Genomic DNA, 20492 nt, shown 5'->3' with positions numbered 1-20492 from the left:
GGATTTAGTTGGCCGAAATTTCTTGCTCAAGAGAATAATTTAGAGTCTAATCATCCAAATATAAAAACAATATTATCTTTTCCATTAGGCATTCTATAGTATATGGAAGTTTTTTTTAAGTTCAAGGATAAAAAATAGATGTTTTTAGAAGTTTAAGAACCAAACTAAAACAAAATAGAAAAAAAAAAGAATTTTAACCAATAATCATCAACTTAAAAGATTACTGACCAAACACACACACACACACACACATATATATATATTCATATATTCTAAGAAATTTAGGAAATAAAAAATGTTTAGAAAGAGAAATCATCGGAAAAATAAAAAACACAAAAAACCTAAGCGGATAAAGTCTTTATGATTAAATTTTTTAAGTTACAAAAATTTTGATTCCCATTCGATGGTTTGTGAGAACAGAGTGGGATTTTCGGTAGAAGAGCTCTGCTAATTTGATCGGAAGCATTCCCTTCCCAAGGCAGAGCTTCCAATTTGAGAACGATGTTGTTCCAGGTTGGAGGTCAAGGGACTCGTCCCACTTTCTTCGAAATGGCCGCTGCTCAGCAGCTCCCTGCCAGTCTTCGTGCCGCTCTCACTTACTCTATCGGCGTAACAATCTCTCTCTTTCAAACCATGTCTTCAATACCTTTTACTTCTCTCCTTGAACACTGACCCGCCATTGCTGTGCCAATTTCCTTGTTGTGCTCTATTCTTGGCGAATTGGGACTCCTTTTTTCATAGTTATTAGTTATCTGCGCTTTTGTATTGTTGTTTGGTTCTATAGGTTCGCGAAATGGTGGGTTCTATTTGTTGCTAAATGGGTCATTGAATTTATTGATGGCATTTTTTTAAAAAATATGACTTCGGAATATGGTGTAGGTTTGGAAATTTCATTGTAATTCATGTGCTTTAGGCTCTTGGCGAAGGACGTATGTCTTGTGTCAAAAGTGATTTTTGATCGAGGATATCTTGTTTCTTCAACTATTTCAACCGTTTTTTTACCATTAATTATGTTAGATAAGAAACTATTTTCTAGAAAGTATGGACATATGGAAAGGAGAGGAGGAAAGCTCATACTAAGTTATGTTTCGAACAAGTCCTTTTAAGGAGAAGCCACCTACCTAAGATATACTATCCTTTGAGTTACCTAGTGCCAAATATAGTAGGATCGGGTGCTTGATCTGTGAGAATAGTAGAGGAGTGCACAACTTGACCTAGGCACTTTGATATTGTGCATATTATGCATCCGTATATGACTGTACGCTGTTTCCTCACTGTATTACATTTTTGTGTGTTCAGTCCTAATGCTTGAAATTCTCTTGGATTGGTGAAAAATTTTCAGGTTTTAGCTCTAAGAAGACCATTCTTTCATAAGGTGTTAGACTATGAAGATGAGTTCTTTTCTTTGCTAATGCTAGTTCTTGAAACGCATAGCTTGCGAACTACAGGTAAATGACAATTGTTATCGTAAAGCATACGTTTAAATTTGAACATTACTGTTCCAGTCTTTAGTATTTAATTTTGTTTCTATGTTTTAAATTTGAACATTACCATTACACTTACAGATACAAAAAAAAATATTATTCTGTATGTTTCAGATGCTTCTTTTTCTGAATCCTTATATGGCTTAAGAAGAAGAGCTGTAAATGTACAAGTAAAGAAGGAAGATGCTCGTTCAGTCTCTGGGGATGGTATTCAACATAGAGGATTAGAAAAACATCAAAAAGTTCTTTCTGTTGCTTTCTTGGTAAGATCTTATTCTTGTTCATTTGAAAAAGATTCTAACGATTCAACCATTATTCCATTTCTTTTGGTGGTTTTGACATTTAGTTCACCTTGCTTATCTCAGAAAATTTTATGTTTTGTACACTAGTCTCTCTCTCTATGTAAACACACATGGACATGCATATTCGTATATAACCTACAAGGTTTATGAGTATGTTATTCATTACCCATTTTATCTCATCCTTTTGTGCGTATTTCTTCTCTCTCTAAACAAGACCATTGACACTAAATATGAGATTCAAAAGATTGAAGTTTGGTAGCATATTGCTCCATAGAAGTTCAGAATAGTTTTTTTCTTTTCTTTTCTTTTCCCCATTTTTGTATGATAAGTTTTCTTGAACGTACAATACAAGAAAAAAAACAGTATTTCATTTGGATTCAAACCCAGACTTCCCTGCAACACACTCTGCACCTTCAATGATTAACAAATTGAATTTTCAGGTTGTATTGCCTTATTTCAAATCAAAGTTGCACTCAATTTACAATAAAGAAAGGGAAGCCAGGCTTCAAGCAAGTTTATGGGGTGATGATAATGAGGGGTTTAATGATGCTGAAATTTATGAAGTAAGAGGTGACCATGTTGTTCCTACTAGAACTTTAGGAGTTGAAACATTGTTAAGAGCACGGGTGATGAAGAAATTTCAGAAAATTGTTGGTTCTTGTTACCCATGGCTTCATGCAAGTAGTGAAGGTAATAAATACACTGGATCATCGAGTTTTTATTGTATATTTTTATTTTGAACAAATAAATATTTGGAGGTTTGTGATCCCATGGATGATTATAGGCCAGTTATAAGTTTTAAATCTGGTAAATAATTAAGTGGTTTGATTTGCAAAAGATGTATGGATTTATTATTATTTTGGTTAATCTATGGGGTGGAAGACAAACTCTCAAAGATGTGGAACCTTGTTTTGTTGTCAACTATTCTTTATTAAGTCTCTTTTTGCTGCCCTTTTAGAAGATTCATCTGTTCTCCCTTCACCTAGTTTTCAAAGCCCCTTTGGAAGCTCAAGATGCCTAAGGTTTTCTTGCAGCCTGCTATCCTGGAGGTCTGATCAGAATAAGAAAGTCTAGAAACACAATCGCTTCATGATCCAAATTGGTGATCTTTTTGCAGATGCAATAAGAAGGCGTTTGAATCATTTGCTTTGCTGTTGCCTATTTGTTTTCCCCTTGGGTTCAGTCTTCTGGAAGTGTTCGATATGAGTTGGGTTCACAGTTTTTGTGTTTTAAAAATTTTCAAGGGTTAGGATTCCCATTACTTGAAGAAAACACATTGTGGATACTGGATGGATTGGTTAGGTCATAAAGGAATGGAAAGAGTTTATTAAAATAATGAGAAAACTAAAGATCGACTTTGGTTTGATAAGATTTCCTTTGGATACTTCATCCAACCAATGAAATGTTTCTTACATAAAAAACCTTGGTATGATATGATTTCTTGTCTTCTTGGGCTTTTAATTCTCTCTCTTTCTAAGCGAGGTGAGGAAGAAGAACTGGCTAATGTGTTTAAGTTCCTAGAAGTAATTTGAAAAAACATGCAGTTAATCAACCAGAAGTAACCATTTGGGCAAAATACATTTTTGTCACTGAAGTTTGTATTTATTATCTATGAGGTTCCAAAAGGAACATTTTAGTCTTTGAGATTCCAGGAATGGTTTTGTAGGTTTGTTGGACCATTAGTTGACTCACAAAGAATGAAGTGGCACTTAAGTTCTTGATAAATTTATTAATTCAATCATTTTTTTTGTTGAGTTGGCCTTTTTATCTATTTAATAATATTCTTATCTGTCTCCTTCCTTTCTTCTTCTTCCACTTTTCTTTTTTTTTTTTAGTGAAACCGCTCCTGCGCATCCCCCCTCTCCTCTCTCATTCCTGTCATTAGTTTGTCATTGAAGGTATTTGGAACGAAGGAAACCAGATGGGGAAATTTCTTCATACTACCATGAATGAGATGTAAACAAATGCGTGTTAAACTTTTGGTTGATCTTTCCAATCCCTTGAATAATGTCAAATCTATTATGGAAGTACTTTGTTTCATATCAGAGAAAAAGAGTGGCTTGTATTTGGTATTTAGTTCTGTGATGACAATTCTTGAAGTTTTATTTGGAGTCAAATATTACTACGATTATCTATATTTCTTAGTCATTGTTTTATAAACTATACAGAACGTCATTGTTTAAGGACTGTCTTTATGATGATGCAGGTCTATCATTTGCTTACCAACTGTTATATTTGTTGGATGCTACTGGATTCTATTCACTGGGACTGCAGGTCATTGGAGTTCATGTCTGTCGGGCTACAGGACAAGAGCTGGTAATTTTTTTAATTCTTCAGTGAAATGCTTTAAGGTGGTAACTCCTTTTATTATTGATAGAATATTCTACTTTATTTATTATAAATCTTCGATACCCTTCTCTAGAGAGCTGTACACAGCACAATAAGAGATGCTTTATAGTTCGATTATTTGATACTGCTGTCTTTTATTGAACTTTGTCAACTACTGGAATTTGACTTTTATAATTTATGTAAACTTTGAGCACAATAGTTGTTGCATTTCAAATGTTTGTTCTGTTATTAGATTACATGTAGCACACACCGCTATCCTTTTCACTTCTTGGTTCTACTATATCAATAAAATTAAAGATTATTTTTTTCCCATTCTTCTTGGTATTCATTGTTTTGTTAATCTTTTGTGGCATCAAGGTAGATGGACACATCATCTAGAATTTCAAAGATACGAAGCCATGAGCGTGAGCGACTACGTGGCCCTCCTTGGTTGAAGGTATAACTTCTATAATAATTATTTGGGCATCTCATATCATTTTTATTTTTGGAATCGCCCAACTCTTAGGAGCTTACAGAAAATTTATTGATTAGATTCAGGTTGAAAGTGGAGTATATTGGTTAAGGAAAAACTAAAAGAGATTAATTAGAAGAGAAAATAAACCTTTGAGAAGTTACTGGGCTCTCGTCAAGATGGCCCCTCAGAATTAGACATTCAGCTAAGGGGTTGAGACTTGAATTAAGGGAGGAAGAATAATTCTTTCTCATCTAAAATAAATACAAGGTCCTCCAATATAGAAAGAAAACCATCAACCGAGTAAGAAAAGAAATATTACAAATATAAAAATTAATAAAAGGAGAAGAAGAAATAATAACACTTGTGTATGTGGAAAACCTCACATCAGGGAGAAAAAACCACGAACCTTGACAAAAAAAAAAAAAAAAGGAAATAAACAAGGATATTAAGATTACACAAATACCCTTAGTACAATTATTTTCAACAAAAAATATAAATAGTAAATAGAAAAATGTACCTTTTTGGTTCTTAGGTTTTGGGTTTAGTTTTCATTTGGTTCCTAGGTTTCAAAATGTTATATTTCTAGTCCTTAAACTTTGGGTGGACTTCATTTTAGTAACTAGGTTTATAAATGTTGCACTTTAACATTGAAATTTGAGTTTTGTTTCAATTTGGCAATGAAGCACAGATATGTGAAAAATGTTAAAGTGTCAGTGTCGGACATGTATTGGACACAGATACGAATGTCACGTTCTAGACACATGTTAGACACAAAAATCTGTGTCCCCTTTTATTTATTATTATTTTAATTGTCGACACGTGACGACACACATGGACACACCATGGGACATGCTAGACAAAAAAAAAAAAGAAACTCAAGCCTATCAACAACTTTGATAGCGCTGAAGAGGGAGATCGAACATCTTTAACGGCAAGCAGAGATGGGTGATCGGTGTTGGCAAGTTTAAGAATTAGACATTAAGCTCACGTGTCGATATTTCCATTATATTGTAAAAAAATGCTTGAAACACCAAAGATAAGCATTAAACTGCAACTAATACTAGCATAATATAAATAATAGACATACTCACTAAAATGAAAATAATAAAATGTTTATTTACTAATCTAAATATTGAAAGCAATAAACACGAAACCGGCTTACGTGGAAACCCGAAAACCGTGGGAAAAACCATGATGTTTTTGGTTTTATTATTTTTTGATAATCATACAATAGGTACAAGAGGGAATAAATAGAAAAGTACAAAGAGATAAAAAAGGGAAAGAATATTTAGGGTAAATCTTCCTAATGGGCTAAGCCCACTAATTCTAACACTCCCCCTCAAGTTGGGATGTAAATATCAATGAGGCCCAACTTGCTAACACAAAAGTCGAAGTTTGGTCTGAGAAGCCCCTTGATGAGAACATCAGCAACCTGTCGGCTCGAAGGGATGTATGGAATGCATATGCTCCCACTATCAAGTCTTTCTTTGATGAAATGCCGATCAATCTCAACATGTTTAGTTCTATCATGCTAAACTGGGTTGTTAGCAATACTAATAGCAGCTTTATTATCACAAAAGAGCTTCAATGGAGTCTCATATTCCTGATGAAGATTAGACAGGACTTTCTGGAGCCAAATTTCCTCACATATTCCCAAACTCATAGCTCTATATTCGGCCTCAACACTGCTCCTGGCCACAACACTTTGCTTTTTACTCCTCCAAGTTACAAGATTGCCCCAAACAAAGGTACAATAACCGAAGATAGACTTTCTGTCAACAACAGATCCTACTCAGTCTGAGTCAGTATATGCCTCAATGGTCTTTCTGTCTATCTTTCTAAACATCAACCCTTTAATAGGTGTCGTTTTTAAGTATCTCAGAATTCTTTTGACAGCTTCCATGTGTTTCTCATAAGGAGCCTGCATAAACTGGCTGACATCACTCACAACAAAGGAAATATCAGGATGAGTATGAGATAAGTAAATCAATTTACCCACAAGGCGCTGATATTGTTCTTTATCAACTAGAACTTGATCATCAGAGTTTCCTAGTTCACAGTTGACTTCAATAGGAGTGTTAGCAGGACAACATCCCAACATACTTCTCTCGATTAGCAAATCAAGGGTGTATTTTCTCTGAAACACGGAGATGCCTTCTTTAGATCTGGCTACCTCCATTCCAAGGAAATATTTTAGATTCCCAAATCCTTGATTTCAAATTCATTACCCATTCTCTGCTTAAGTTGACTGATATATGCTTGTTCATCTCCAGACAAAACGATGTCATCCACATAAACTATCAGAATTGTAATCTTTCTTGTTTTGGAAACTTTTATAAATAAAGTATGATCAGAGTGTCTTTGACTGTATTCTTGGGACTTGACAGAAGTGGTGAATCTGTCAAACCATGCTTTTGGTGACTGTTTTAGACCATATAAGGATTTCTGGAGTTTACAAACATGCCGACCAAACTGGGCTTCAAAGTCAGGCAGGGGCTCATGTAGACCTCCTTTACTAGATCTCCATTCAGAAAAGCATTTTTAACATCCAGCTGATATAGAGGCCAATATTTGTTTACAGCAACAGAAAGGACTCTGACAGTATTCAACTTAGCAACAGGAGAAAAAGTTTTTGAATAATCAACACCATAGGTCTGTGTAAATCCTTTTGCAACTAACCTTGCCTTGTATCTGTCAAGTGTTCTATTTGCTTTGTATTTGAGAGTGAACACCCATTTGCATCCCACAGACTTGTGTCCCTTGGGTAGAGCACAAATCTCCCAAGTGTTATTCTTTTCAAGAGCTTTCATCTATTCCATGACAGCATTCTTCCATTCTGGGCACTCTAAGCAATGTGAATATTTTTTCGGTTTTGTGGTAGAGTCAAAGCTGCCAGTAAATACAATGAACTGTGTTGAGAGATTCTCGTATGACATATAATTAGATATGGAGTGCTTTGTACAGGACCTAGTACCTTTCCTCAGTGCAATAGGAAGATCAAGAGAAGGATCATACTTGTCAAGTTTCCCTGTATGACCCTGTTCAGCTTCATTGTTACTGGTTTCTGTTCTGACCTTAGTCTCATCACTACTGTTCTTTTCTTCCACATTTTCAAGAACATCAACATTAGACTTTTCATTCTCCCTCATTGTGTTATTAGTACAAGGTTCGGTAGGGTTTTCCATACCTTGATCTCGAGAAGGTTCGAAGTCTTGGATTGGAGCCAGCGGCTGACGAGTAGGGGACCCGACTTCCTTTCTGAGATTCCTCCTGTAATATGTTTTCCAAGGAACTTGGTTTGTGGGTAGGATTATAGGGTAAGGATCAATGTCAGACATGGTACTAGGAGAGTAGGTTCAATAAATTCAAAGGTGCTGTTAGACTCTTCACTCACACTCTCCCCTTGAAAATGGCTAATGGGAAAATAGGGTTGATTCTCATAGAAAGTAACATCCATAGTGACAAAGTATTTCCTGGACGGTGGGTGAAAACACTTATAACCGCACTGGTGAAGGGGATACCCAACAAACACATAAGCCTGAGCCCGAGGGGTAAATTTGGTCTGATTAGGGCCAAAATTATGGACATAAGCGGTACACCCAAACGCCCGAAGAGGAACCTTTGAAATAAGACGAGTAGAGGGGTAGGACTCCTTAAGACATTCTAAGGGAGTCTGAAGGTGGAGGATACGAGAAGACATTCTATTGATTAAATGAGTTGTTGTAAGAATAGCATCCTCCAATAGGTATGAGGAAGGGAAGTGGAAAGCATAAGCGAACGGGCTACTTCCAGAAGGTGACGATTTTTTCAGTCGGCCACTCCATTTTGTTGAGGAGTGTAGGCGCACGAGTTTTGGTGAACAATCCCCTTGAAGGCTAGAAATTCACTAAGGTTATGGTTTTGGAATTCTCAACCATTATCACTCCGAAGAATAGCAATTTTTTTATTATGGAATTGTGCTTCAATGGTGTGATAGAAGTTTTGGAAAATAGCAGAAACCTCAGATTTATCAATGATAAGGTAGAGTCAGGTAAGACGGATATGATCATCAATGAAAGTTACAAACCACCTTTTCCCGGATGAGGTGGTGACCTTGGAGGGACCCCAAACGTCACTATGGATAAGTGTAAATGGTTGTGTGGGTTTATATGGTTGTGAAGGAAAAGAAACCCGATGTTGTTTTGCTCGAATGCACACATCACAAGATAACAAGGAGATGTCTATTTTAGAAAAGAGATGGGGAAACAAATATTTCATATACGTAAAGTTCGGGTGACCTAATCGGAAATGTCTCAACATAAAGTTATGTTTAGAGGTGCTAAAATAGGAAGACAATAAACTAGTCGTAGAGATACTACTACCGGAGGTATCATCATTAAGGATGTAAAATCCCCAGCTATACCGGGCAGTGCCAATTGTCCTCCCCAAACTCAAGTCCTGAAAGCAAACAGATTTAGGTAAGAAAGTAGCTTTACAGTGTAGCTCACGGATGATCTTACTGATATATAACAAATTGTAAGAAAGTTTAGGCACATGCAAAACATTATGAAGGGAGAAACCGTCAAGGAGGATTATTTGTCCTTTTCCAGCAATCGGGGCTAAAGAGCCATCGGCTATCCGGATTTTTTCATTACTGACACAGGGGGTATAAAAGATAAAGTGCTCCAAGAAACTTGTCAAATGATCTGTGGCCCTCGAGTCTAAAATCTAGGGATTCTTCCCATCAATACTAATAACGCCAAGGACTGAGACAGACCTGACCAAGCATGGAGCTTAGAGTAGGAAAGCTGGTCTGGCTAGCAGTAGGGCCAATTGGCTAAGAGGTGCTGGCAGTCTCCCTAACATCGGTACGCCTTGAGTTCTGTTGCTCTTTGCAGGAGTCTATGTTACCTCTTGGGGGCCGACCGTGGAGTTTCCAACACTGATCCTTGATATGTTGTCGTTTCTTGCAGTGCTCACAAATGAGAATTGGTTTCCTATTATTCTTTTCATTATCATGGGTCAAGGATCGAACACTAGTAGAGTTAGTTATATAATTTGAAGGCACATTAGGAAGCGAAATTACTGGGTTCTTGGAATACATCGGTAGATCGGTTTATGCCAAGGATGCACCAACTTCAAAAGCAGTTCTCCGGTAGGTTTGGTTAGTCCTGAGACCACAAACATATGGCTGTCCATAACCGGAGGGTGCCGATGACTCGCCCGCTTCAATCCCCGATCTGTTATGACATTGGTCAGCCCCGTTCTTATAGAAGAAAGGTTGTTGTGAAGGGTCGACGGACAGATTTGACAGTTTTGAAGGTTGTTGTCCGACGGTGATGGGCGACGCGTGTGGCGGTGGATGACCGAAAAGGTGAGACAGTTGGACAGGCGACAACGCGTAGGAGCGGATGGGATGGGCGATGAGACTAACGGACGGCAGCGCGTGGGCCCATGCGCCTGACAGGGGTGGCGCATGAAGTGGTTTCTGGTTGGAAGGTTGCACGGATGACGGCGAGGGTTGGCCCATTGGATAGATCGGCGGCGTCTGAATCCGTTGGAGTAGTTTTTCCATGGTGGTGTCCACGTCGGCGGCGACAACTTCTGTTTTGGACTGGGTGTTTCCTAAACTTTTTTTTAGGGTTTCGCTGTTGCTTCTCTCTGATACCATATTGAAAGCAATAAATACAAAACCGGCTTACGTGGAAACTCGAGAACCGGGAGAAAAACCATGATGTTTTTAGTTTTATTATTTTCTGATAATCATACAATAGGTACAAGAGGGAATAAATAGAAAAGTACAAAGAGATAAAAAAAGGAAAGAATATTTAAGGTAAATCTTCCCAATGGGCTAAGCCCACTAATTCTAACACTAAATTTATTTTTAAAATTTTTCCAAAAATATCCATTGAAATCAATATTTTATTGACATTTCCATCAAAATTAATACCTCGATATCTCTATTGACATCAATATTTTAAACCTTGATCTTTCCTAAAGAGAGAAAGGAAATTCATACCCTGCCAAAAGTTGGTTTATAGTTATCTTCCATGGTCACTTTGTTGATAAGTTTAACAATACATAGATGAGTGTACACTAGAATATCAATATAAATCAAAATATATCAGTAGATGATTCCAGTCACTGACTAAGCAGTGGGAAGAGGGATGGCCTGGAAAAGAAAGGGTCGACTACATTTGACAACCTCCGTAAAAAAGGAATCATATTTTCTCATGTATGTACATATAGGTTTCTTACATAGATGGTTTAATAATATAACTTTTGAAGGAATATTCTATCTCCAAATGCTTTGAAGGTGTCTTTCGAGTATTTCTCTATAGGTTATAAAGAAGTCTGAAGGACTTGCAGGGGTGATTTATGGAGTTGTTCAGGTCCATATTACTTATCAGCTAGGTTGGTCAAACTCCATATTGCCCTATTTCCACATTCCAGCAGTGCAGTCAAAGAAGTGGAGACATACTTAGTTTTGTGAGACTGAGAGTGGGTTTAGTGTAGGAATTCTAACCTTCCGACAGTGGCCAGCTGACACTCCTTACTTGGTCTTACTGCATATTTCTATTTCATTTTCTAGACAGTGTGCAGATAGCATAAGTGCACATGGCACGCACAGTCGTGTGCGTAGCGACGACCACCCATGAGCAAAGTCAGGATTGCCCTTCACCGGAGATGGGTGGGATGCGAATTTGATGGAACTTAGCCCACCTCATCACACTCTGCCGCTGATTTGCATGCACTTGGTTCACTGGGTGGGCGTCCCAGCTGTGGGTGGCTGACTGTGCATCTGTTGCTTCCATCTTCTTGAGAGGTTTCTTTGAGCAAGACCTTTGGAAATTATGGAGGATACAGCATCTCGCTCTAGAGGTTGGCCTTCTTCCAACCATTGTAATTGTGAATTGCCCCTCTTGTGTCGTCAGCGATCCCTTCTAGACTTGGCTAGCGTCAATCTTAGTCTTCCGTTCATTTCTGGTCTTTTGATCTGACCTGATCCCTTCATGGAGTTACTCAAGATCTTCATGAGTTGAGGGTCTAACAAGCAATCCCAAGTGTTGCCATGGACTGGATATTGAGACTCCTGGACTGAGAGTACTTATCCAAGATTCAAGGACTTACTCCATACTTACAATTTTGGGAACCTCATAAAATCTTCAGGATCTTGGCTATGTGTAACTGTTTAAGACTTTACAGGCCGAAAGAAGAATATTGTGATTCAAACTAGCTCTTCTATATTGTCTTCTGAATCTTGGCAGATTGGTTGACTCGTTTTGATGGCTGATCTGATGAGGGAGTTACTTTGTTTTGTTAGCTACTTGGCAACTTGTTAATACATAAAACTTTCAGCTGCATTTATTTAACTCTGGATTTTGTCATTGTTAGTTTAACAGTGGTCCTTTTCGAGTTTTAGAGCTACTTTCATTTTCTACTCTCATTCAATATATCTTAAAGTATACCTTATTCATGTCAACACAGGCAATACAAGGAGGCCTCCTTACTTGTTTGTACACGATGCTAGATTATGCACAGACCGGATTAATTGCAGCCGTATTTTTCTTCAAAGTGAGTCCTTGACCAAATCCAATATCGCATCTGTTGCTTTTAAATATCTGCTTTAAAGTATAGTAATGAAAACGCCTTACTTATATAAAAATAATGTGCAACCTTGAATTTTTATTAATACAACAACACAGTTAATTTAGAGCAAATTGCAAAAACCAACCCTAAAATATAGGTGCTAGTTACAATTATATATTTAAACTTTCAAAATTAAAAATTGAGCTCTCAAACTTATCTAAATTCTAAAATCGAACCCTCAAACTTACATAATTATATAAATTGAAATTCAACTTTTATCATTTGTGGGTCTAATTTTTACAATTGTTGTAAGCTCAAGGGTCCAATTTTAACACTTTTAGAAGTTTAAGAGCCAATATTATTGAAAGTTTAAGAGTGTAATAGTTGCAACCACCACCATGATACTTTAGAGGTAATTTTTCCAGTTTGCTTTTATTTTATCATTTGCGTTTTTTATCTAATTACATACATTATACAAAAGTGACTTTGGATCTTTTTATTTGGATAATTTTTACATTGCATAATGACTTTATGACGTAATCTGTAATCTGATTAGATGATGGAGTGGTGGTACCAATCTGCTGAGGAACGAATGTCTGCACCAACTGTATACCCCCCACCACCTCCTCCTCCCCCTCCAAAGGTGAAATACTCTTTCCTTGAATGAACACTATATAACAGGGTTTTGTGCCCTTTTATGATAATATATATTTGTTTTTGTGTGAGGTTGTAGTGTATGTATATGTCTATATTTTGTACATGAAGTCGTATTACCCATTCAAATACAAGCTCTAAAGTGTTGGTATAAACAGGTAGCCAAGGAAGGGATTCCTCTGCCACCCAACAGAACAATTTGCCCTTTGTGCTCAGATAAACGAGCCAATCCATCAGTTGTTACTGTCTCTGGCTTTGTCTTTTGTTACACTTGCATCTTCAAGTATATTTCACAAGTAAGCCCTTATTAATTTATCAACTCTAAACATCTATTTAACTTCCTTCATTCTCTTTTCCCTGTACTTTTTCCTTTCCATATTGGAATCTTGTTTGAGGAGTGATTTGACTGCTGTGTGAGGTAGGAAATAGAGTTCTTTAGGAGTTTATCCATATTTACTTGAATTCTTCTGTGGATTTGAGGTACTAGCTAGGTTACCCCACCCTTAACAAGAGAGCATACCAATGAGGTTGTATCACCTATAACAATTATGAGTTCTTATAGGAGGTTTTGGTTGTGGAAATTGATGAAGATAATTAGTATGATTTAGTATATTTTAGTTAATACTTGGTTGTATTCTTAATCTAGATTAATTACTGTTTAATTATAATTAATTAGTTAATTAAGTAATTTCCTTATAAGGCTATAAATAGTTAAATTTAGGGTTCTAATGGGAGCTTTTGATTATATTTTGAACATAGAACTTTGTTCTTTGAGAGAGTTCCCTTTAGAAAGAGATGAATTTCCTTTTGTTGGTCATGGATTTGGTCTAATACTTCAATCCACTGCCCGAGGAATTAGTTGGCTAAGTATATGAGGTTATTCACAAGGGAAAATGATACTATCTAGAATTTTTTATATCGACTACAGTGTGCTAAAAGCTAAACAATAATAATGATTCATCGTCTTTATCATGTGATCTGTTCTGTTCCCATTCAAATACATTTTTGATATTCTATTCAAAATTTGAAAACTAAAAAGAAAGTAGGGAAGTCTAAATTTCAGTTAGACATGCACTAAGCCAAAAAAGAGAAAAAGTTATATAAGTTTAGTTTCAAAAATTACACAGAATAAAACTGTATCGAATGAGATTTAAGAAAGTGAGGTTGAAATGTATGCAAACATTATTGATTATTGGTCTTTTGAGGAAGTTATAATCATGTGTTTATGTTTGCATTGAACCAGTACAAGCGCTGCCCAATCACATTAATGCCTGCAAATGTTGATCACGTTAGGAGGCTCTTTCATGATATGTGATGAACTTGAGGGACACAATCATGCTTATTAATGGCTGCCATCTACTAGGATTTAGTGGACTTACGATTGTTCATTATGTAATTTATAATAATTCTTGTTGTTGAAACTATCTATAGAATATAGGTTATAAAATCAGTAGTCATAGTTATTAGTAATATTATGCTGTTTAGGATTATAATGTCTAAGGTTTCAAATATTTTTAGAAATATCAATGATAGATGGATATTCTAAATAGAGATTATTATAAGTAGCCAAATCATTGGAAATATTTTTCATATATGAAAAAGAGAAACAGAAATTCATTTTACTATATATGTAAATGAATTGATCATTATTCTTGTATTTCTATTTTTCTTCCATCTAATTTGAAATTTAGAAAACATGCTACACGCGTCACGTGGTATTTTATTTGCTTGGAAATTTCTTGCATTAACTGTCTCTGACCAAATTAATATATATATATATATATATATATATATATATATATATATATATATATATATATATATATATATATATTAATGAATATATTGAAGAGTTGCTTTTGCGAATGTTTTTAAGTCTTACTATCGTCATTCTTTTATATTTTTAGAGATTGTTTGCTTTGACCCATATGTAAAAGATATTATGTTTATAATTTTTTAATGATTTAGAGTTGTGTACAAAGTACCTTTCATAATTAAATTGCCTTTCCATGCCACATCAGACAGTCCAATTAATGGAATTAATTACCTCATCAAAGTTAAAATAATATGTTAATGATCATTTCGAATAACTTTTCAACTGTCACCTTCATTTCTTATGGACGGAATGTGTATTATGTTTTTAAATCTTGTTATTGTTATCTATGTTTGAAATGGATATTTTCTTTTAGCATTGCTAATCTATCTATTATTTCTATCATAAATATTTTAAAACTTTTGATACCAATAATAATTATATGTTAGTTCTTTTGTTTCATGAGCGATCCTTTCGGTGCTTTTACATATATATTTATGATCAATGACTTGTTCCTTAAAAACGTATGAAATTTAATCTCCTGTTTGCATCATATACTCAATCTATTGTCTCATTTTTAACTTATTGTTTGTTAGGATGACCATAACTATGATAACCCTTAATATATATAATTGCAACTATAGAAATTGTTCATTCTATATATTCATGGAAAAATTCATAATAAACAACGATAAATAATGATAGAGATGACTTTATAAAGATCCATGAAAGTCAAGATAGAGATGATCACCTTAACGTGATACGTTATAAAGATTCATGGAAGTTTTCCATGAATACCTTTTGCCTTTATTTATGGTAAATATAGTGATACGGATGACGATTACATTAGAGCTATCTGAGAGATGGTCATCCCTACAAAAATGTGGAAATTAGTGGTGTATGATGTAAGAAGAATGTTACATTTCAAGTTCCATCCGTGAGTTAAAAGCACTTGTAAAGAGGTCATTTGATGCATGTATATAGTTTAGATTTTTATAATTTTCTTGCATGTTTCCACCTCGAAAATCATAACAAATTTTTATCCAAGTTTTAAAAATCATAACCCTAAACCCTAAACATGCTTGAAATGCCTAATATATGCATTTTTTAAACATTTTTTAAAAAAGATGGTAAATGATGAAAACACTCATATGTAAAGATCAAGGCTTGAGTTCAAATTGGCCAACGTTTTGGGCTCGAACACATGGAGAGGGTTAGTTAGGGTTAAACCCCAAAATTATGTGCTTAGCCAAGATAAGGACGAGATTGACTTAATAACTTCCCCATCATCTTGGAATCTCCTCATACCAAATGGGGTCCCTGCCCCTTCAGACTCAATAACTCCTCCCTAAAGGATAAAGACTTCAAGAAAAATTTCCAAGATTGGTGGAACAATTCCAAACATGTTGGCTTCCCTGGCTATGCCTTCATTCAGAGACTAAAAACTTTATCCAAGTTTATCAAAGAGTGGCAGCACAACAAAGTCAATCATTATGATGCAAACAAAAAAGTCCTCTTGGAAGAGATTGACTCAATCGACAAGTTAGAGCTCCAAGGAGAGATATCGAATTTCTCACCACCTAAAAAGAATCTCCCTCAAATCGGATTTGCTGAGCATTGAAAATAAACAAGCACAAATTTGGCATCAAAGATCTAGACAAAAATGGAACCTTTTGGGGGATGAAAACAATGCTTACTTTCACAGAGTATGCACTATAAATCAAAAGAAAAATCTAATCAAAACCATCTGTGATCTAAATGGTAATTATCAAGACTCAATTGATGATATCTCAAGGATCTTCATTTCTCACTACCAGAATCTCTTTTCAAAAGAGGACTATGAAGAAATCCTTATCGACAATTTGAACTGGAAGCCAATCTCCTGCTCTCACCAAACTGAGCTTTGCAAACCTTTCGATGAAAAAGAAATCAAAAGCACAATCATGTCCATTAGCAATGAAAAGGCCCCCAGACCAGATGGTTACACCATGCTCTTCTACAAAAAAACACTGGAATAATCTCAAGGGAGACTTGCTGAATGTTTTCAAGGATTTCCACAAGAAAGGCATTGTAAACAACAACGTCAACAACACATTTATAGCCCTCATCAGCAAGAAAGACAACTGCAGCATGCCTTCAGACTATAGACCCATTAGCCTAACAACCTCCCTCTACAAGATTATGGCAAAAGCCTTAGCAAACAGACTCAAAACCACTCTACCTGATACTGTTGCAGAAAATCAAATGGCATTCATTAAAGAGAGACAAATCACCGATGCAATCCTCATCGCAAATGAAGCAATTGACACATGGAAGCAAAGGAAAACAAAAGGTTTTGTCCTAAAGCTTGACATAGAAAAGGCTTTTGATAAAATCAGCTGGAGTTTCATCGACTTCATGCTTGCAAAGAAAAACTTTCCAATTAAATGGAGAAAATGGATAAACGCCTATATCAGCAATGTCCAATACTCTATCCTTTTAAATAGAACTCCAAAAGGAAGAATCAAGGCGGAAAGAGGTATAAGGTGAAGGGATGAAAACCCTTTACAGCGGAAAATATACAGAAACTCAATTTTAATTAGAACCTTAAAAATACCAATACATTGACAAAAAAATATTGGTTAAACATGCTTTAAGAAATTACAGAGAAGAAAACTTACGCTCGTTGACGACTCTGAATCTGCCGATCACCAAATTTTGGGGCACCACCACTTGAAAACCTTCATATTCTCTGATTGAGATGGTTTGTGGGAACCAAAATTGGAATAAGGGAATGGAGAGAATTTTTTTTTTTCAGAGAGAATGGATAGACTTCTTCGCAGAACTCTCTCCCGTTCAAAAAATTTTGTTACGCAAAAAATTCCCTCTTCTTCAGTTGGAAGAAGAGGGAAGTTAGAGAGAATAATTGGGAACGTGGGAAAACCACCCACGTTCCTTATTAATTTAATAAATTAATATTAAATTAAAATAAATTAAATTAATTAATTATATTAATTAAATAATTAATTAAATCATATTTAATTAATATTTCATTTAAATCATATTTAAATGAATATCTCTCACATAACCTATAGTTTTAATTTAATTAATTTAATTAAATCAAATTTAATTAAATCAAATTAAACAAAACTATTAATTAATTCTCCAATTAATTAATTTCTAAATTAAATATCTTATATTTAATTTAATCCATAATTTGAATCATATTCAAATATAAATTTCTCTCATAACTTATAGTTTTAATATGTATCATATACACATTAAATTTTAACTTATAATTTTAATATGAATCTAATTCACATTAAACTAATATTTGAACTTATTCAAATATTTTATTCTCTCATAATTTAATTTTGAATCATATCCAAAATTAAATTTATATAATAAAGTCTAATTAAATATAAACTTTATATTATAATGTATCAATATACATTATATTAATTCCCAAAGTAAATTTGAACATTTCAAATTACAACCAATATAAATAAATCTCATTACTCTTTATGAGCTAGGAAGGGGACCTAATGGACCTACAGATCAGAAGCTACAACGATATGAGATTAATTGGCTAAACTCATTAACCACATTAATCAATATTCGTTAACTGTGTGTACACTCCACTAAAGACTAACAGCTGAACTCTTCTCACTGTAGATATATTTCTGTGTCCACGGATATAGACCAATACCAGTAAGTTAGTCCTTCACAAGTGTTCGTAACTCCAGCTGGGTCAAATTATCGTTTTACCCCTGGGTTACCTCTAGTCCTTAAATACCAGTGCTCCTCTAATGAACAACCTGTTTATGATCCAAACCACTAAACAGAAACCCCTCTCGTGCCATTGAGAGGGTAGGGCCCTTTGTTCAAGTCTCGGAGACACCATTTAAGAGAACACTTATCTACTTACCCTAAAGGTGGGAAGGAGTGAATTCCATCTTGTGTGATTATGTTCCCAGCTCTCCACTCGGTCTTGTCCCCAAAATGATAAGAATATTGAGTCGGCAATCTGGACACTCTCACTCGTATAAATCAAAGGACAATCCCTCGCAAACAGGAGTTCATAATACACTCAGGATTAAGACTAAGTTACCTAGGTCATCCTAATGAAATAGCAATCCAACTAGTTAACGGAGTTACATCTAGTGATTACTATTTCGTGTTCCAGTCTTATGCAAACTCATTGCATAGGATACCCTCACTCGCATGTCAAATACATGAACGCATTTGATCAATGTGTCTGTATCAAATACAAAGTGAGCCGTATCCATAGTGTTAACAGGATAAGGTACCCAACCTTAACCCTATACTATAGACTCTTTAAGCTGATCTTGAACATTAATCCCTGTATGTCTCTACATACTGTTCAAGACTCATCAAACAGCTTAGGATGTTAGTTTATTGGATTTGGGTTATTAAGACAAAACTAATAAAATAATCAATAACACTTATTGAAATTAAATAATAAAATACTTTATTAATGACGGTCAATTGATTATATTTACTATCTACGAGTTTTAGGACATAAAACCCAACATAAGGCAGGGTGATCCTATTTCTCCTTTCATCTTCGTTTTGGCCATGGATTACTTAAGCAGATTGTTGTCCCACTTGGAAACAAGAGGAGCTATCAAAGGGGTATCTCTTAGCAACAATTGCAACATATCTCACCTTCTATTTGCAGATGATGTACTCATCTTTGTCGAAGACAATGACAAGTACTTAAACAATCTACAGATCGCGCTCTCCCTCTTTGAAAAAGCTTCTGGCCTGAGATTCAACCACTCAAAGTCTACTATAAGCCCTATAAACATATCTGCTGATAGAACAGAGCAGATAGCTATAAATTTTGGATTTCAAACTAAATTCCTACCAGTCAACTACTTAGGAGTACCGTTGGGAGGAAACCCAAATTTCAGATCTTTTTGGGGACAAACCATTGAAAGTATCCACAAAAAACTAAACGAATGGAAATACTCACAAATTTTCGAAGGAGGAAGACTTACCCTTTTAAAATCTTCACTATCGAGCCTCCCCACGTATCAGCTTTCTACTTTCAAAGCTCCTGTCTCTGTATACAAAGAAATTGAAAAACATTGGAGGGGATTTTTTATGGGGAGGTAGTGAAGACAAACAAAACGCTCACTTGATCAATTGGAGTATTTGCACTTCCCCAAAAGAACTGGGAGGCTTGGGAATTAGCAAGCTAAAAGACACAAATCAAGCCCTCCTTTGCAAATGGTTGTGGAGGTATCATGATAAGCCAAACTCTCTATGGAAAAATTGCATAGATGCAAAATACGCAAAAAGACCATCAAGGCGACATTCCAGTAGAAGGTAGAAATTGTAGTGCAAAGTCACCTTGGAATGCCATTAAAAAATGGAAGGACTGGTTTGAATAAAAAATCAATTGGATTCCCAACGATGGCTCCTCCCTATCCTTTTGGCACAGCAATCGGCGAAACAATATCCCTCTTTCTCACCAAGTTCCTAGACTATATGCTCTTTCAAAACTACAAACAACCACTGTTAAGGAAGTCTGGGACCAAAGTACAGATGGATGGAACATAAATCCAAGAAGACCATTAAACGATAGGGAAAACCAAATTTGGCAATCCATCAAAATTAGTTTGCCTCAGATTTACAGCAACAGAGGAAAAAGCAAACCTTCTTGGAGACCAAGCGACAACAACTTATACACGGTGGCATCAGCAAAAGATCTGGCTTTCAAGGAAACCTCAAACTCAAGGAAGACAAACTGGAAAAATGAATTCAAACACCTCTGGAGGTCACACATCCCACAAAAATGTAAATTCTTCATTTGGACCATGATTCACTAGAAGCTCAATACAATGGATAATATCCAAAAA

At 35.4% G+C, this 20492-nt stretch overlaps 1 protein-coding gene across 1 annotated transcript; it reads left to right on the top strand.

The window, feature by feature from the left end:
• Positions 1-332: 332 nt before the first annotated feature.
• LOC103485872 (peroxisome biogenesis protein 12) lies at positions 333-14469 on the top strand. The gene is made up of 10 exons (XM_008443600.3): positions 333-609; positions 1343-1448; positions 1599-1747; positions 2227-2476; positions 3993-4102; positions 4497-4571; positions 12057-12143; positions 12715-12801; positions 12971-13108; positions 14056-14469. The coding sequence occupies exons 1-10, from the start codon at positions 502-504 to the stop codon at positions 14125-14127; spliced, it is 1182 nt and encodes a 393-aa protein (XP_008441822.2). The 5' UTR covers positions 333-501; the 3' UTR covers positions 14128-14469.
• Positions 14470-20492: the final 6023 nt, after the last annotated feature.

Source organism: Cucumis melo, chromosome 5 (assembly GCF_025177605.1).
Source record: "Cucumis melo cultivar AY chromosome 5, USDA_Cmelo_AY_1.0, whole genome shotgun sequence".
Lineage (NCBI taxonomy): Eukaryota > Viridiplantae > Streptophyta > Magnoliopsida > Cucurbitales > Cucurbitaceae > Cucumis > Cucumis melo.
Note: the sequence above shows the minus strand (reverse complement) of the source record. Positions and strands in the feature narration are given on the sequence as shown.

Bases quoted from the DNA above. Each gene is read 5' to 3' on its own strand.
- LOC103485872 (XM_008443600.3), top strand. From the start codon at position 502: ATGTTGTTCCAGGTTGGAGGTCAAGGGACTCGTCCCACTTTCTTCGAA. The intron at 1,449-1,598 runs GTAAATGACAAT...TGTATGTTTCAG, and splicing joins GCATAGCTTGCGAACTACAG to ATGCTTCTTTTTCTGAATCC. The intron at 13,109-14,055 runs GTAAGCCCTTAT...GCATTGAACCAG, and splicing joins TCTTCAAGTATATTTCACAA to TACAAGCGCTGCCCAATCAC.